At 57.2% G+C, this 17,483-nt stretch overlaps 1 protein-coding gene across 2 annotated transcripts; it reads left to right on the top strand.

Moving 5' to 3' along the window:
* The first annotated feature begins 345 nt into the window (after positions 1 to 345).
* Positions 346 to 16,322, top strand: GBA2 (glucosylceramidase beta 2). 2 transcript variants are annotated; one of them, XM_087777610.1, is made up of 17 exons: positions 346 to 530; positions 4,375 to 4,466; positions 4,683 to 4,798; positions 4,912 to 5,130; positions 6,457 to 6,696; positions 7,066 to 7,168; positions 8,507 to 8,660; positions 8,937 to 9,062; positions 9,186 to 9,370; positions 9,726 to 9,830; positions 10,497 to 10,604; positions 10,975 to 11,126; positions 11,279 to 11,385; positions 11,535 to 11,677; positions 11,974 to 12,089; positions 15,104 to 15,295; positions 15,381 to 16,322. In XM_087777610.1, exons 1-17 carry the CDS (start codon positions 352 to 354, stop codon positions 15,606 to 15,608), a joined length of 2,565 nt encoding a protein of 854 aa, XP_087633736.1. In that variant the 5' UTR covers positions 346 to 351; the 3' UTR covers positions 15,609 to 16,322. The 2 variants fall into 2 exon arrangements, with proteins under 2 accessions (XP_087633736.1, XP_087633735.1); XM_087777609.1 differs by lacking the exon at positions 346 to 530 and adding an exon at positions 2,466 to 3,838.
* The last annotated feature ends 1,161 nt before the right edge of the window (positions 16,323 to 17,483 follow it).

Below are 17,483 nucleotides of genomic sequence, written 5' to 3'. Positions count from 1 at the left end.
CTCGGACAGCGTTCCGGGTTCGCTCGGGAACTCTCGGGCGGCGCTCGGGAACTCTCGGGCGGCGCTCGGGAACTCTCGGGCGGCGCTCGGGACGCGCTTGGCAAGGCTCGGGAGCTCTCGGTCTCTGCTCGGCAGCGCTCGGGCGCCGCTCGGGAGCTCTCGGGCGCCGCTCGGCAGCGCTCGGTCGGTCCGCCTTGGGATCGCAGGTCGCGGCGGCGGCGGCGGGGCGGGGACCGGGTTTCCGGAGGCTTTCGGCGGGGCGCCGTGCCCCGGGGGCGCGGGCGGGGCGTGGCGGGGCGTGGCGCGGCGGCGCGCGCGGTGAAGAGGGCGCGCGCGGGGCGGGGGGCGGCGATGGCGGCGGCGGCGGGCCCGCTGGTGCGGCGGTACGAGGGGAAGGCGGGGGGCCGCGGCGTGGCGGCGGCCGGTTGGCGCGTCTGCCTGGCGCACCGCTTCGAGGAGCCGCGGCAGCCCTACGGCACCGCCGACCTGCCGCTCCGCGACGTCCTGCGGCACATCGGCCTCGCCTTGCGGTACGGGGCGGGGGGGGAACCGGGACCGGGACCCGGGGGGCGGGGCGGGTGTGGGAGCCCCTCGGTGCTCCCGGCGGTGCCCCGGTGGACGGAGGGCGAAGTGTGGCGGCCCCGGGAAGGCCCCGGGCTGGAGGGAGCCGCTCTGCTCCCGCAACCGAGCTGCCGGCACCCGGCTGCCTGCCTGGCGCCAGCACTGGGAGCACTGGTGTAAACTGGCCGAAGCTGGCTTAGGGGCAGCGCCCAAAACCCAGCAGGAGCCGGGAGGGCTCGGGGCATCGCTTGTGGGGGGGAGACCCCCATCTCCCACCCCCGTCTGCGGCTTGCTGCCGGTGCCCATCACCGCCGCATCTTGCCTGGCCCCTCGCGTAAGGCACCTCTCAGTGGATGGGGATGAAGCTCGAGGTTAATTGGGAGGATTTTTGGAATGCCGTGCACTATAGCAGGTTTGGGAATGGGGACTTTTCCTGACTTTGCCTTAGCGTGAGCTGGAAGTAAGCAGGAAAAACGCATGTGGGAAACAACAGTGTTATTTTAACCTTTAAAACTGCTGCCTGGCTGCTGGCGGTGTTTGCCTACCCGTCAGGCTGAACGTTGAAACCCATGACGGTGTGATTTATTTCCTTGTGCTTGCTTTATATCTCCTGCCTCCATTTTCTGAGCCTTTTCCTGCTCGATGTCCTTGGACCTTGCTGCTTGCAAAGCTGGTTCCTGCAAAGCCTGATGAAGGGGCAGATAATGGACCGCTTCAAGGTGCACGGCGTGCCGGTCTGACCTGAGACATCCCCGGCACGAGCCTGGGCATCAGGGAAGGGAGAGCGTGGATCATGTGCAGGCTGCTGGAAAAGCCGCCGTGGCAGGTTGGGAATGAGCTGAGCAAGTGGGAAAGCGTGAAGTTCTGGTGGGGTGAGCAGGGAGGAGAGGCGATCGCCTCCGTGCCAGCCTGGGGAGCCGGCACGTTCTCACTGGGGTCTCAGAATGGAGGTGGCTTGCATCAGTCCTAGAAAAAGGTTTTAAGGGCTTTTCAGCTAGAAGCTAATAGTCAAACCACTGCGTCTTCCCCCAGGAAGGCAAATTAGGAGGTCATTTGGTTGTCGTATCAAAATACTTGTGCAGGGCAAAGCTTCATTGCAAGGAGACTCCAGCCTAGAGAGTGGAGGAGAGGAAGGGCCAGAGCGGTGAGAAATACCTGCTCGGGTTTGAATTAAAACCCAGGGCAGCGGCGCTGGCTGGCGAAGGGCAGCTGATGCGGGGATGTGAGGATGTGTGGGAGGCTGTGTGCTGCTGGTGTTGGTGGGCACCCACGCGTCTGCCCGGTGCAGGCAGCCAGCTGATGGCAACCCAGGTGCTGGTGCTGCAAGAGGAGCCTGGACCTCGGTCCCACGGCACAGCACATGGGTGTGAACCTCTGGAGCCCTGCAGGTTGGCGTGCCCTCTCCCAAATGACCCGTGAGGAGCAACAGCCCCTCTCTTAGGGGCACCTGTGCCAAGGGTGCTCTCAAAATCTGGCGTGGCTGGGTGCATCAAGTGCAAGGTCAGCCGGTGCAGGTGCTCATACCTCCCGAGACGGCTGGGAGCACCTTGGGGTTGCTGCATGTCTTTGGCTGAGGAAGCCTAGGACTGGCAGAGGAGCCACCGCATCCTGGGTTGATGTGGTGTTGTGCTGAGTTAAACCTCTGGATGGTGGCTGCATGCTCCTGCAGCCCCAGCCCCTGCTGCAGGTGGCATGGCAGGGGTGTCGACCACCCTGGGGTGGGATTTTTGTGAACTGGGGCTCATCGGGGTAGCTCCTTGTTGGGGACACCCACAACTGCAGATGTGGCTGTGGCGGGCGCTGGGGCCGGTGGGGCAGGAGAAGAGGTGGTGGCAGGGTGGGCTGGTGTGCCCTGGGAGGGCGGCACGGCACAGATCCGAAACAGCTGGGTGATGTCTGGACAGGTTTTAATTGTGCTGCCAACTCTAAGAGAAAGAAATGCCCTCCAGCCCTGGCAGGGCTTTTGGTGCTGCAGAACATGAAGACTTTCTCCCAGTTATTCTGCAGCCCTGGGAGAGCTGTTAATAGCCAGCAGCTGGGCATTGACCGCCTTTTCCTCTTGCCCCGCACCACGCGGGGAGAAGCTGGCAGGGGAAGAGTTTGCTATTGAGATGGCAAAACGGCTTGGGCAGCGGCAAGCTGTAAATCCCAAACCTTTCCTGCTGCACGTTCCTGGAAAACCTGCTTTTTGAAATCCCTCCATCACCTCCTTTCCAAGGAGCCAGGATGCACCGCCATGCCATGCTGCAGCCGCTCTGCCTGGGCACCTTATTTCCCATCGCCAGGAACCTGCTGGGGAAGCAGCTGGGTTGGTTCTCTGATGCTGGGTTAAAAAAAAATAAAATCATTTCCGAGAGAGGGAGAGCACGCTGCCAAAAACCTCGCCTCAGCAGCGTGAAGCCGGGGCTGTCTCAGCTGGGAGAAGAGCAGTTGCAGCAGATGTAGCTTGAAGATAGCGGCAGGCCCTGATTTGGGGCAGTTGTGCAGGCCAAGCTGGTTCTCGCGGTGCCCTGGACCTCTGCAGGCAAAATGTCCTTAAACAGTCAGACATGAAGGTGAGTCCGTAGGAATGGAGAGCAGGCTGCAATCAAGTCCTGTGAGACTGCAACCTGGAAATGGTCACCCTGAGAGGGATTTGAGGACCTTAGATGTTGGTGAATAAAGGTGAATGTCCAGTGACCATGCAGCTGAAGAGGCAAGTTTATTTGCTGCGGAGGAGTGTGTAGGAGCAGGAGGAGTTGTGGAAGAGCCTCTCCCCCTTGGTACCACCGTTCCTGTGAAGCTGGGGGTACGTGTCCCAGGGGATTAGTGCTCGCCCATTGCCCATCGCCTGGGCTCTGCATCCTGTGAGCCATCGGAGCAGGACAGGCGCTGTGCTCCCGGCTGTGGTGGCTTTCTCGTCTTGGCAGTACAGCATCGGTGCTTGCAGGTAGCTCAGGAACATTGCCCACCTGGCAGCCAGGGCCGTGGAGCTGCTGGTTGGGTCTTGCTTGTCTGTTTGCTGGGGGAAGTTCAGCAGCTTCTTCTGGTCTGGTGGCTGGTTTCTGTATGCTAATTGTCTCTGTATGGAAGATTTAACTTGGGGCGGTTCATTAGCAGAAGCCGGTTCTTTACGAGCGCCGACTCGAAGCCCAGCCCTGCTCCTCTTGCCCGGAGTGGTGCCAGCACACCCAGGTACAGGTGTGCCCCTGTTTGGGTGTCTCTCGATTCCCAGGCCTTTGGGTGAGAAATTATCTGATGGGCAGTGCCTGGATGTGCAGCTGGTGTGTGAGCAGAGGTGAGTCCCCGGGATCCTGCCAGCTGCGGACGGCAAGCATCACTGCCTCCAGGGCAAGGCTGCCCCGTGCCGTCTACCCCCGGGGATGTGGCACTGGGATGCGGCAGGGCTGTGTGTGACAACGGGGACCTGGAGGTGGAAGAGCAAGGCTCACATCCCCGGAGCAGCTTATGCCTTCCCTGGGCTTGTGCCTCCACTCTTAGACCTTCTTTAGCAGGATGTGCCCTACCAGGCATGGAGGTGGTGGTGGTGGTCCTTGCGTGTATTCCCATTTCTCTGTGGGCATCTGGGAAAGCATCCTGCCCTTGCACAAGCTAGGAGCCCTGCTCTCAGGTATTGGAGCGCTCTGGTTTTGTGCTCTGCCTGCTGACCGATATGGACCGCAGATGGATGGCAGGGGCTGGGACACGGGTTCACGTTGTACATCTCTACAAGAGGGGCAGCTGCAACGCGTGCTGGTCGTGTCCTGCCCAGTGACACCGAAGGGAGAGTGATGCCTGCTCCCGTCTTCTTTCATACCTCTCTTTCCCTTGCAGGTACTTCAGGTGGTGGTACAAGAAGACCCGCATAGAGAAAAAACCTGCCTTCATTGACCTCTTGTGTGCTGTTCCTCTGCAGCAGATCTACGGTCAGCCTCCAGTTTGGGCACTGGTGCAGTGCCCAGTGTGCTGGGTGGGCAGGGATTCACGTGTGGCCATCAAGGTGCTAGAGAGGGGGAGTGGGTCAAGGAGGTTCTGGGGTGCGGGCAGTGCCGAGCAGCCCCCGGAGCTGCACAGGGGGGGTCCTTGGGCCAGACCCCACCACGGGGAGGAATGGGGGTGCTAATTCCAGCTGTCTTTGCCAGGGTGCCCGCTGGGCGGGATCGGGGGAGGCACCATCACCCGTGGCTGGCGGGGTGAGTTCTGCCGCTGGCAGCTGAACCCGGGCATTTATCACTATGAAACGGTCATCGCCGACCAGGTAGGTGTGGCGGGGTCTGCGAGGGGTGCAAGCAGCACTGAAGCCGCCTGGGCAGCTGGGCTGTCTGCTCTTGGGCTCATCTCATCCCCTCTGTGTGCTCCTCTCCTCCCCAGTTCACAGTGTGCCTGCGTTGCAAGGGGCAGACAGTTTACCAGCAGGTTCTGTCTGTGGAGAGACCCAGCACTCTGCAGGGCTGGAACTGGGGCTACTGCGGCCACTACGCCTTCTACCATGCCCTGTACCCCCGTGCCTGGATGGTCTACGAGCTCCCGGGGCAAAACGTGGTGCTCACTTGCCGCCAGGTCTCTCCCGTCATCCCCCATGACTATAAGGTAAGGAGGCGATGGCCCCACGCTGGTTGCAGCCTGTCCCACGGGAGCGCCGGGCCGCATCGTGCTGCAGCAGCACGGCTTGTATGGAGCAGGTTGGCAGGGATTTAGCAGAGCTGCCTGCATGGTGGGGGGGAAGGCATTGGCACAGCAGAGACGGGGCTGAGATGCTCCCAGGACAGGCGCCCAGCTCAGTGCATCCCATTTGGGTAGCAGAGGCTTGGAGCTGGTGCGTTTTTTGACCCCCGAGCATCACCCATGCATCCAGGGATGCTGCAGTAGAGGAGTTCCTTGTTCTGCCCACCTCAGCATTGCCTGAAGATAACCAGGCTGGCCACCTTGTTAATTTTCTTTCCAAGCCTGGTCTCTTCTGTCCTAAGACCCTGTCCCTAGTGCCAGCTGCCAGGTGTGTAGCAGCTGGACCCTGGAAGGCTTTGCCCCTCTTGGGGCAGTTGGTGCTGGAAGGGTTATCCCTTTTTCCTTGTGCTTAGCTCTGGCAGCTGCTCCTTTCCCCTCTGACCTGTGCTTTGACTCTTTGTACTGCTTGTTCCCTGCCTTTGGTTTTGTCCTGTGATCATCACAGCTCCCGTCCACCTGGAATGACAGGTCCAGAGCCATGGCCTTACTGCATGGAGGATCTGGTGGTAGGGTTTTGGGAAATCCTCAGCCTGTACTTGTGGGTTAGTTTGTCAGCTGGGTGTTCCTGAGAATGTTTTAGCTGCCTTTTGCCTGCCATCCTCAAGGGAAGAGCTACTTACTAGCTGGGCTTTCCCAGCTGGGCTTTCCCAAAATTCCCCCGTGTCTCCACTCAGCAATGCTCCCAGGCAGGAGTAACCCCCGCAGCAGGGGGATGCTTTCCCAGATGCCCCCAGAGAAATGGGAATGCGGAAGCTTGGGACAGCAGCAAGGGATGCCTCGCTGCTCCCGCATGCTGCTCCTCTCTCCCAGCCCTGGGCGAGGGCGGCAGGCTGCGCTGCCGACATGCCTGACCTTCCTCTTACCCCAGCGAAGCACGTGAACCTGTATCAACCTGTTGAGCAGATGGGTGGTGAGACACCCGTCTGAGCCTTAAACACTGCTTTCCATCTGCGTATTGCCTGGTGTGGGGTTTGCTAGCCCAGGGCTTGTGATCTGAATTTTGTATTGCCTGCCCCCAAAATTCCTCTGCTGCTGCTCCCCAGCTTGGCAATGGACTCTGATACCGAGTTGTTCCTGATGCTCTTGCTCCCACTGCATCCTGCGTGGTCTCCCCAGCAGTGGGAGAAGTGATTCTCTGACAGCTAACCGTGGAGCACCATCCCTAAACTCAGCGTTGTCTTTCTCTGCCAGGACTCCAGCCTGCCGGTGGGAGTGTTCGTCTGGGAGGTGGAGAACGGGAGGGATGAGGACGTGGACGTCTCCATCATGTTCAGCCTGCAGAACGGCACGGGAACGAAGGATGACAGGAGTGGAGGGCACTGGAACGAGCCCTTCGCCTTCGAGAAGGAGGGCGAGCAGGTTGCGGGAGTCCTGCTGCACCACTGCACACGCGTGAACCCCTTCACCCTCGCCATCTCTGCCCGGGAGAAGGTAAAGGGCTGTCACTGGTGGTGTGGCTCCCGCTGGGGGGTTGTACAGCCCTGCTGAATGGGGGGGAGCTGCTTCCAGGCAGCTGGTAAAGGATGGGTGTGCGATGGGTTGGGGTTGGTGCTGGTCCTCAGCTCTTGCCTGACTGCCAGAGCAGGTGTGGGGACGTGAATTCCCTGAGGACACCCTCTTTGGGGGTGGGTGCCAGGAGAGAAGCTATGGGTGAAGCTTGCAGGACAGCAGGTCAGTAGGTTTGGAGTTAGCATTGCTAGGCAGCATGCAGGGAGTGAGTGTGGGGTCCCAGAGTTGTTGGGAGTGGGTGGGGTACCCCTTAAAAATACCAGCCCCTGATGATCCTCTTCCCTTCCCCAGGCTGGCACAGGAGTCACCCACTTCACGGCGTTCAATCCCGCGGGATCGGGTAGAGAGGTGTGGCAGGACCTCCTGCAGGACGGCAGGCTGGATTCCCCCGCTGGTGAGTCCCTCCGTCCCCTGTGGGACGGGTGGCGGGGGAGCAGGGGTAACGGGTGGCCATGCTGGTCACCGGGCGCAGGGCACCCAAGCAAGGGTGGGTTTTCCTTCCTCGGCCACCTTGGTGCCATCACAAAAAGCTCTCGGTGATGCTGTGGCTCATTCCCAGCTTTAGGCTGTATCTGAGTTTCCTATTGTTTGTCACGCTGTCCTTGTTGTGATTCTCCAAAAGCTGTTCACACCACTTTGGGGCTGTTCTCGGCTATATTAATTGCACATGCCAGTATCTTGTTAGTCTGTGTAGGGTTGTACACTGAGTTGAGATTTTGGGTGAGTAGCCAGGGCGATGCCCGGCCACGTTCCCTGAGTTCCCACTGGCAGTTGTGCAAGCTGGGCCCCATCAGATTCGTTCCAGCGGGCGTTTAGCAGCCCTTGGGGTTTGGTGCTGCCATCGCTTGCTGTCCACTTGTTACTACATCGGTTTCCTGAAGGTCTCTGGTATTCCTGTGATACCTGCATCATCCTCAGTTGTCTGCTCCCTTGGCAGAAGACTTGAAGCAGGGTGGCATCTCCCAGCCCTTGCTGCTAACCTGTTATTGCGATAAAAGGTGACCATTTGCCTAATGTCTCTGCCAGCTTTTGAACAAGGATGACGCTGACAAACTAGTGATGCTGGCACTGGGCCTTTGCAAGGTTTCTTGAAGCTTAAATTATGTAAATAAAGCGTTTACATAAATATTTCCGGAAAACTAAGTTTCCTGCCTAGGTGCACTCAGAGCTTTCCAGGCTATTGGGATGTGGTTTTCCTTCGTGCATGCCAAGCATTATCGTAGTCAGGATCTGTTAAAATTGTTGCTTTAATGAGTTTACCTGGCATGCATGTCAGAACCAGCGTATAATTATTCAGCCACCTCAGGGCTTTTCTTAAATACAGGCACAGTTCAAGCACCCTGCAAAAAGCTGGAAATGATGACTGTCACTAGAAAGTCACAATGCCTCTGACTGCAGTGCAGTTACGAAGTCATGGGGTGCTCTGTCCCTTCCACTCACGCCTGGTGGCTTTTCCTGCCTGATTTGTTCCTCTGCTTTGATGACTTATTTTTTTTACCGCCCTTCCGCCCATGGCAGGTATTTTTTTCCTGCTTGCAAAAAGCGGTTACTCACATGCGGTAATGTCATCCCTTAAAACCCTGGGGATGTACCCTCCAGGTTGCAAGGGAGCTGGGGCATGCTCAAATAGTCTCGTCCCCCTTGAGGTGTGTGGGCGCATCAGTCACCCCCCCATAGGGTTTCCTTGGTCACTTGTGAATATTTTTTTTTTTTTTTTTTTTTTCCCCGGCAGATAAAAGCAGCCCGACAGAGAAGGGGGAGGTGACGGCGGCAGCGGTGTGTGCCAGCTGCAGGGTGCCTGCCCGGGGTCACAGGACGCTGGAGCTGGCCCTGGCATGGGACATGCCCCGTGTTCATTTTGGCTCCAAGGAGAAGCTGCACCTCAGGTGGGTGGGTTGTCTCCAGTGGGGCTTGGCTCATGTCCCCGAAGCCCCTTCTCCCTGCCTCTGGGCTTGAGTGCCACCTGGGGAGCCTTGTGCCACCCACTCCCTGCGGCTGTGGCCCTGCCAGCTCATGGAGGAGACCCTCCCCCCAGCCCCTCAACACCCCTGCACTAGCAGTCGCGTTATTCTGGTGTTCATTATAGCCCAGCCCCTTTCCCGTGGCCAGGTGGGCTTCCCAGCCTGAGCCCGCAGTGTACTCACCAAACCCCCGCTCGGCAGGCGGTACACCCGTTTTTTTGGCAGCGGAGGTGATGCCGCTCCTGCCCTGTCGCATCACGCACTGACGCACTACAAGGAGTGGGAGAGGAAGATCGAAGCATGGCAGAAGCCCATCCTGGACAACAGGTAGGGTAGACGGGAGCACCCTCCCGGTGGCCTCCTGGGGCTGGTCAGAGCAGGAGCATCACCACCTCAGCTTCTGCGGTTGATTTTTTTTTTTTTTTTTTTTCTTTCCCCTCTTGCCCGCAGCCAGCTGCCGTCCTGGTACAAGTCGGCCCTCTTCAACGAGCTGTACTTCATGACGGATGGGGGGACCATCTGGGTGGAGCTGCCCCCAGACAGCTGCACCGAGGACCTGCAGGGGCCGGCGGGGGCTGGCCTCTCCCACCTCCTCCCTGTCCTGCGGGAGTACGGAAGGTTTGCTTATTTGGAAGGTAACTTGCAGGGACGTGATGGATGGTCCCAACTCAACCCCTCCCCGTTGCTGTCACCAGGTGTTTTTAACCTGCCAGGGGGATGCTTTTCACACCCTGATGGGTAGGGAGCAGCGCTGTTCCCAGCAAAACCCCTTGCAGGACCAAGCCCTGTAGGACATGGCATGAGGTCTTCTCCAGACCCCTGCGTGCTATATATAGAGAATAAAAAACACTTCTAATGGGAGCCCCTGCCTGTGCTGGGAAAGAGCCCACCCTCCTGGGCCATGTGGGAGGGAGGACCTGCCCCTCCTTTCCCTTCCCTGTGGCCCTGTGGCAGGTCTGCCATCCCTCACCGTCTCCCTGGTCCTTCCAGGCCAGGAGTACCGGATGTACAACACCTACGATGTCCACTTCTACGCCTCCTTTGCTCTCGTCATGCTGTGGCCCAAGCTGCAGATCAGCCTGCAGTATGACATTGGTGAGTGACCCAGGAGACCCTGGCTTAATGCCTGCTGATGTCTTCACTTAAAGAAGAGATGGGGGATTTGGGACAGCATCTGCCATAGAAATCTGTGCTGTGGAACCAGCAGCCCCCTTCAGCTCCTCTGCTGGGCCCAGGACTTGCAAACCCACAACGTTGCTGCCTCTCAGCATCTCTCTGCCCAGCACTGGAATGCTTTCTTGCTGCACTGGGCTTGCACAGCTGGCTCTGCTTCCCCTGGGGGATTCCCTGGTCTTACAGCTCTCTCCGTGCCCCTTGCAGAGGAGAAGCGTGGAGCTGTTTGCAGACTCTGATCCTTTGGGTGGGCTTGGAGGCTGCTCAGTGGTGGCCTGACCAGTGGTGGAGCATAGCCCTTTGCTGGGCTGTGGGAGGGCTGAACCCACTGGGTTTCCCTCCAGCCCTGGGTGCTGCTACCACCTTGCTTAAGGAGGTGGTGGCAGTTGCACGTTCCCTGCTGAGGGGAGACTGGGAGCAGCCCGGTGTCCCCCCAGGCCTTTGCAGAGGGCTGTGATCTTGCAGCCGGAGCCCCAAAAGGCAGCCTGGCATGCTGGTGCCGGTGGCCCCTGCCTGTGCCTGTGCTCGGAGCTTGCTGCTGCAGTGCCTGCTGCCTTTCTAATGTCTCTTGCTCTGTGTCGTCTTCAGCTGTAACAGTGGTGAACGAGGATGTCCAGCCTCGGCAGTACTTGATGTGTGGTCAGACAGCCCAGGTGAAGCTGAAGAACGTGGTGCCGCACGACATTGGGGACCCAGGTGAGGGGTCTGGCCAGGCCTGCTGGGGGGCAGAGGGGGTGCAGGGCTGCTCACACAATTTTCTCAGGGTAGTTAACTCCCAAGCTGTGGGAAAGAGGTATGCTGCATGGAATATGCTGTTTGTTTTCTGGGAATGAAAAGCTTGGATGTTTTGGAGTAGTGATGAAGACCACACTGCATGGATCTTGTAGAAGGGAGATGGAGGGAAGCTGAGCAGTAGCGGGAAAGCTGCTCTCACTAGAGATAGCACAGGGTGCAACGTGTTATTTTAGTGCCGTTTGGTCACAGCACCCTTTGGACCTTGCTCCTGGGTAGGAGGGGGGACGTCCGTTGCTTGCTGCCCTGCTGCATCTGCTCTGTCCTTGCTTAGCTGACGAGCCGTGGCAGCGTGTCAATGCCTACCTGATGCACGACACGGCCGACTGGAAGGACCTCAACCTGAAGTTTGTGCTGCAGGTGTACCGCGACTACTACCTGACACGCGACTCCCTGTACTTGCGGGACATGTGGCCAGTCTGCCAGGTACTGAGAGGAGATCAGACCATGGGGCATCCCCCCCTTCTCACTTCCCTTGGGAGCCGTGTGACATCCCAAGAGGATGGATGCTCCCGAGCAGAGTGTGGGGCGCAGCCAGGACACAGGGGCTGCATGACCATCTCCTGCCTCTCCCGCAGGCTGTGATGGAGTCAGAGCTGAAGTTTGATACAGATAACGATGGGCTTATCGAAAATGGTGGCTTTGCTGACCAGACATACGACGCGTGGGTGGTAAATGGAGCCAGGTGAGCAAGAGAGGCAGGTGGGGGTTGGAGATGGGGAGTGTGGGGAGGTAGCTCAGAGCTGGGACCGTGGTCCCCATAGCTTGTGGAAGCTCCGTGCAAGCTGTGGGGTGTCCCATGTTGCCGACGCTGCTCTCCTTTTGCTCCGGCAGCGCGTACTGTGGCGGGCTGTGGCTGGCAGCCGTCTGCATGATGTGCAAGATGGCAGAGGTGCTCGGGGATGCTGAGATCCAGCAGAAGTACACGGACATCCTGAGCAAGGGCAAGGAGGCATTTGAGAGGATGCTCTGGAATGGTGGGTGCTCGCTCGCTGGCTGTATGTCCCTTGGGAGGGAGACAGCTCCAACTTGGGTCACGGAGCCTTGCAGGGGATGGGGGAAGGAGGGGAGATGCCATCCCTCCAAGTGGAGGGGAAGGAGCAGGTACCAGGGAGGGAACAGAAAAGGTATGGTGGTTTGGGAAAGGAAAGAGAGGAGAGCCTTCTGGAAAAAGCTGCCATGCTCCTGCCTCATGGGGTGGAGTGTAGGGACAGCACATGTGAGCTGGGGTCCTAAGCTACGGATTTAAAACTCTTTCCTGCCTTTTTTCCAGGAAAATACTACAACTATGACAGCAGTGGGAGTGACACCTCCAGCAGCATCATGTCAGACCAGTGTGCCGGGCAGTGGTTTCTTGGGGCTTGTGGTCTGGACCAAGGGGAGTTTGAGGTAAGAAGGGGCAGCCTGGTGCACGGTGGGGTGAGATGGGACCTGTGCCTGGAGGAGAGCAGCAGGGCTGGCACACGGTGTGGGTTAAGCATTAAGGGCTGTTGCAGGGGCTTCAGCCTGCTCCCCTGCAGTGGTGCATGCTCAGGTGGAGGCTGTTAGATGCACATCAGTGCAACCTGCCTTAAACCAAGATCTGCTCATGGAGAGGCCATGCAACAGGGGTGTGTAACTGCAGTCAGCTCTGGCACATGTGGAGGAAGGTCACACTGGGGTTTGCTCTTGGCAGGGCACTATTTGTTTAAAAATAGGACAAAACAGTGCATGAAACTTTCCATGTGTTATTTGCTGCCCAGTTTAAAGTCCTAAATGAATATCCAAGGGAACTAAGGCTTGTTCGGGGCCCTAAAGTCTGTTGGTCTTCAGTTGCAAGAAAAGAACTTGCTGAAGACTCCCCTTGTCTGATGGGATGGTAAGAGCAGCTGCTGATGGTGCAATACCTGGAACAGAGCTGGGAAGCAGAGAGCCATCATATGGATTATTTATGACCCATAGACAGTTGTCAGACCAAAGCTGTCTGTGGTGGTAATGGACAGGCAAACGCTTCAGCTGACTGAAGGAAGGAGTGACTCTTGGCTGTGTGAGGGTGATGGACCATTTCACTGTCTGTTGGTACCAGAGGGGAGCTTCAGGTGACCTTTCTTGGGAGCAGCTTGCACTGAACACTGGGATTTAATGAGAAATGGGTGCTTGGTTGTGCCCTCCTGCATTTATCCCAGTGTGGGGACTGGGGCTGTGCCTGGGGCTCCAGGCAGCACCTCATGCAGGAATACCCGAACATCCCTTTTGGGGGGAAACAGTAAATCTGGTGCAGTCCAAAAATCTCGCTTGCCTTGGACTTTTCTTGCTGAAGGTGGCAGTCTTCTCTGCTGACTGGTGAGCTTTGAGCTCAATGGAGATGGGACTGGTGAACTTCTCTCTTCTGTTACTACAGCCATCAAGGGTTTTTTTCCCCATGTATTGTGATCCCTTGCCTGGCTGGCAGCATTCCTGTTTGTAACCTCATTAAGGCACTCCTGCTGTGTGCACAGGTCAGTAATGAAATACAAAGCCTGTGACCCCAGTCCTGAAGAAACTGTGCCCCAAAACCTTCTGCCAGAGACATCTGCTTCACACCACCCTTCTGCTGACTCCTGCTCCCTAACAGCACTGGGGCTTACCTCCAGAGCCATACCAGGAAAAACGACTGTGTCAGATGCTTGGTTTTAGTGCAGATAAAAGGGATCTGCTGCCTTTCCTTTGAGTCTACCAAAGCCGTCTGGTTGGGCTGCCCAGCCTACCTTGGCAAGCTCCCGTCTGGTGTCATCACACCTCCCACTTCCCCTGACTCTGGTGGCACCAGACTGGCAGGAAAGGTCTGGCACATCCCTGGGCTGTGCCCGTGAGCCAGGAGCTGCTGGGCTTTTCCCTTCCTTGCAAGTAGATGTCATGGCTGCTCCATGGCATTGCTCCTGATCTTGGTCACCCTGCAAAGTTCTTGTTCTGGCTTCCTCACCATTAGGTAGGCGTGGGGTGGAGAGGAGCCAGCCGTCCCCTTGCAACATCAGAGTCTTGAGCTTTCCTTTTCTGAGGCAGGGACTTCTGCTGCGCTGACACTTCCTAGTTTTATTGCCAATAATGAAAGCAGGGCAAAAGCTTTATTTACTTTCAGCTGTGCACAGAGGCTTTTCATCTTAACGGAGCCCTTGCTGTGTTGCTGCTCCACTGCTTTTTGCTTGTCTGGCAGGTGTTTTCGTGCTCAGGTGGGGTTGATTGGTTTTTGTTGGGTTTTGTTTGGGGCTTTTTTGGTTTTTTTTTTGTTTTTTTTTGGTTTTTTTTTTTTTGGCAAGAGCCTACTCAGCATGGTACTTCAGTCTGTTCTCATAACTGTGTTGAGCTCTTGGCCTTAATTTGTTGAACACCTTTTTTTTTCCACCTTATCAGAGGGGGGAAGGTTTTTAATTCCTTCTGATAAACTCCTGAAATGGTTGTTTATCCAGCGAGCACTATTGACCTTTTGTGGGACTTTTTAACTTCCACTTGGGATAAAAGTTTCAAATCTCTCCTACCAGACACAGAAAACTATCAGATATCTCAGGCATGACAGTATGACCTCTTCATCCTCAGGCTGCCCCTTCTCTAGCCTCAAACTCCCCTTGGTCCAGGCCATGAACTCTTGCATCACCACCCAGTTACAAAATTGGAAGGATTAACATCATTTTGAAGTCGTTCAAAACTAAGCCCTGTTTGTTTTTCTTTTTTTTTTTCTTCCCCTGAGCTGAAGCTGAATCTTGCCCCGCTGCCCAGGATTACCAGCATTTACCCAAACAAACCTACTGGTATCCACAACATTCACTTTGCAGCTGCAAGATGCATTCTGATGTCATCAGATTGGCTTTGCTATAATCTTTCCCTTTAGCAGAAAGGCACCTCCAGCCTCACTGATCCCAGACCATCCTTTGGCCACCTCTGGCCAGTGTCCCATCTCTTGTAGGCATTGCAGTGCCTCCTGTAGCTGTGGCAGATGGGCTGAGAGAACAGCACAGCGGTTTTACTGGGAGAAAGTCTGGCCCTCAAATAGTTGTTAGCCTGAGAAATGAGCAGTGGTGAATGTAAACCAAAATGAGGATGGTGTGATTGGCTAGGTCTCCAAAGCAAGCTCCCAAGAGATGTAGGGGGGTTTGGCCAGTGACTAATGGTGAGAGGCTGTTTATGGAGACACACTAGTTGGATGAGCTGTCAGCCTCCCTCGTAGGAAGGTGGAATGAAATTCAGCATTTCTTCTGTTGAGCAACTGCTTTTTTTTGTTTTGTTTTGTCTTTTTGGGAAAGAGATTTTTCACTTCCTCCTGTTATTTTCCTGATGTGGCTGTTTACCCGGCAAAGAGTGTTGACCTCTTTCTAATGGAAGACTTAACCCAGCCTGAGGGGTCTGTGTGAGTGCCGAGGCCAAAGCCCTCTCTCTCTCTCCCCCCGCAGGTCTTCCCCAAGAGTCATGTTGTCAGTGCACTCAAGACCATCTTTGAAAAGAACGTCATGAGCTTTGCTGGTGGCACCATGGGAGCGGTGAATGGCATGAGACCTGACGGGGTGCCCGACACCTCCAGCGTGCAGTCCAATGAGGTCTGGATCGGTGTGGTCTACGCCTTGGCTGCCACCATGATCCAGGAGGTGAGTGGTGATGCTGCACCCCTCGGTATGTGCCATCTCCTTGCATGCTGTGGATGGGCTGATGGTTGTCTTCCCTCTGCTGCAGGGGCTGGTGGAGGAAGGCTTTCATACAGCGGAGGGCTGTTACCGGACAGTTTGGGAACAGCTGGGCATGGCTTTCCAGACACCGGAGGCCTATCGGGAGAAGAAAGTCTACCGTTCGCTGGCTTACATGCGGCCCCTTAGCATCTGGAGCATGCAGCTGGCCCTGGAGCGCAGAGCTGGCCAGGCACCAGCACCCGCGGAGCCCCCCCAGGTCCCCCTCCACCCTTGAGCCCGGTGGCACTGAGCAGGGCAGTGGGTGCAGCAATGGGCTGGGGGGCCCTCAGCTGGTGGGTAGGGACCCTTCCCTCCCCTTCTTTGATAATACTCACATTGCTGTTTTCCTTCCCTACCTCCACTACATGCCCTTCACCTCAGGGGGCTTCTGGCCACCGATGCTGAGCATGAGGGGGACCAGAGGTGTGGGTGATCTCTCCTTAGAGAGGAGAGGGGTGGGATGAGGAGGTGCTGCTGGAGTCTGTGCCTCCCCTTCACCATTGCTCAGGGCTCTGACAGCCTGCAGGCCCCCCAGCCATCCTCCACCAGAGCTTGTACCTTGCCCAGGAGCAAGGAGCCCTCTCTCCTGCAGTCAGTGGGCTGGATAAGGTGGGAGCTGACCTGCAGGGCAAGAAAAACGTGTGGGTGTATGTGTGTGTGAGGACATGGGACTGGTGCATGCAAGCACGTGGATGCTGTAGTTGTCCCTCCGTTGTGTGACACTGCAAACAGACTGGCTCTGCCTGAAGGCACCAGCCCCAGGAGAGCCTGTGGCAGAAACAATCCCTGGGGGAGCCCCGGCCCCCCAGCCCCTGACAATCTGAGCCCAAGCAGCAGGTCCTGGTCTGGTACTGTAGCACCCCTCCCTGCTGGTGCCGGGGGTGGGCAGCGGAGCACATTTTAGGGGATGAATCATTTTAAGTTCTTAATAAATTTCTCTGGCTGTCTCTCCTTCTTCTTGTGTGCCTTCTCTGCCATGGGGACAAGCTGTAGGAGGGAGTCCCTGTTCCTTCCCCTCTTCTTCCTGGGCTGGGGATGTAGCAGGGGCAAGCCCTAATTGCAGGCTGGCTATTATGGGGTTTTGCTAATGGCAGCAGGATGTGCCTCCCCCCAGACGTGATAGCAGAACAGACCTGTCCCTTGCTCTCTCTTGCTTCCTTGGAAGGCAAGGAGCCTAGCATTCCTCCTGAAAATGGCTCTGTGGGGAGCAGTGGTGCCAAACGGTGTCCCCTCCTGCCCGGGCTGGGTGCCTTGGTTTATTTTCCTCCTTTCTCTGCCAGCGTGGCATTTGAAGGCTGCACCTGCCCAGTTTCGAGGGGGTGGGGAGAGGCTCTGCCCCCAGGTTTAGCGACATGGTCTTTCTGCCCGCGTCAGAGCTTTTTGCTCTAAAGCCCTCCCTTAATCCTGAAGTGCCATCAGGCTGGGGTGGGAAGTGGCCTGTCCTCCCCGCTGCCACTGTCCCGTTCCCCCCCCCCCCCCCCCCCCCATAGCCCTTGCCTGCCCTGTGGTGGCCCGATACTGCCAGTGGGTGATAAATGGCCTTTTCTTTGCTTCCCCAAGGGAGTTGTCCCTACATCCGCCTGGGCAGAGGAATAATGTTATCTGGGAAAGGCAGGGTGTTGCGGATGCGGCCCCCCTGCACCGGCCGGTGTTGTCCTCCCATGGCAGAGCCCATCACTGAGGCTGTGGACCAAGGCTATGGAGAGGGACCAAGATGGTCTCCCTTGGGGTCACCATGGCGAGGCTGGAGGGGCATAGGAATGCCAGGACATGGGCACAACTCACCTGGGCTGCCTGCCTCCATTTGTCTTGTGCTGGCAGCCACCAGTAACGTCCTGATCCAGCTGGCAAGGAACAAAAGCAGGTACCGAAGCCAGCATAGCTTCTGACCGGGCAGGATTTTATTACTGCAATCCATCAGCATTGCTCCTTAACCCCAGGCGATAGGCTGCCCACAGACCTTCTTCAAAGGTCAGGGCGTTCAGTCTGTATCAAGGGATATTCTGCTCTTTCCTCCTCTTTTCACTGTATCACCTCAGTAATTAACTCGCATCTCATCGGCTCAGCTTTCAGCAACTTCTGCACGGGCACAGCTGTGGCCTGGGAGGAC

The sequence above is a fragment of the Nipponia nippon genome, unplaced genomic scaffold (assembly GCF_047370975.1).
Source record: "Nipponia nippon isolate SJK-2023a ecotype South Korea unplaced genomic scaffold, ASM4737097v1 scaffold_40, whole genome shotgun sequence".
NCBI lineage: Eukaryota > Metazoa > Chordata > Aves > Pelecaniformes > Threskiornithidae > Nipponia > Nipponia nippon.
The sequence above is the reverse complement of the archived record's forward strand: the minus strand, read 5'-3'. Positions and strand labels throughout refer to the sequence as shown.

What these genes read in the sequence shown, in the direction of transcription:
- GBA2 (XM_087777609.1), top strand. Translation starts at nt 3,627, where the DNA reads ATGGAAGATTTAACTTGGGGCGGTTCATTAGCAGAAGCCGGTTCTTTA. An exon ending in AAGCCCATCCTGGACAACAG is followed by an intron (nt 9,063 to 9,185) that starts GTAGGGTAGACG and finishes TCTTGCCCGCAG; the next exon opens with CCAGCTGCCGTCCTGGTACA. An exon ending in ACATGTGGCCAGTCTGCCAG is followed by an intron (nt 11,127 to 11,278) that starts GTACTGAGAGGA and finishes CCTCTCCCGCAG; the next exon opens with GCTGTGATGGAGTCAGAGCT.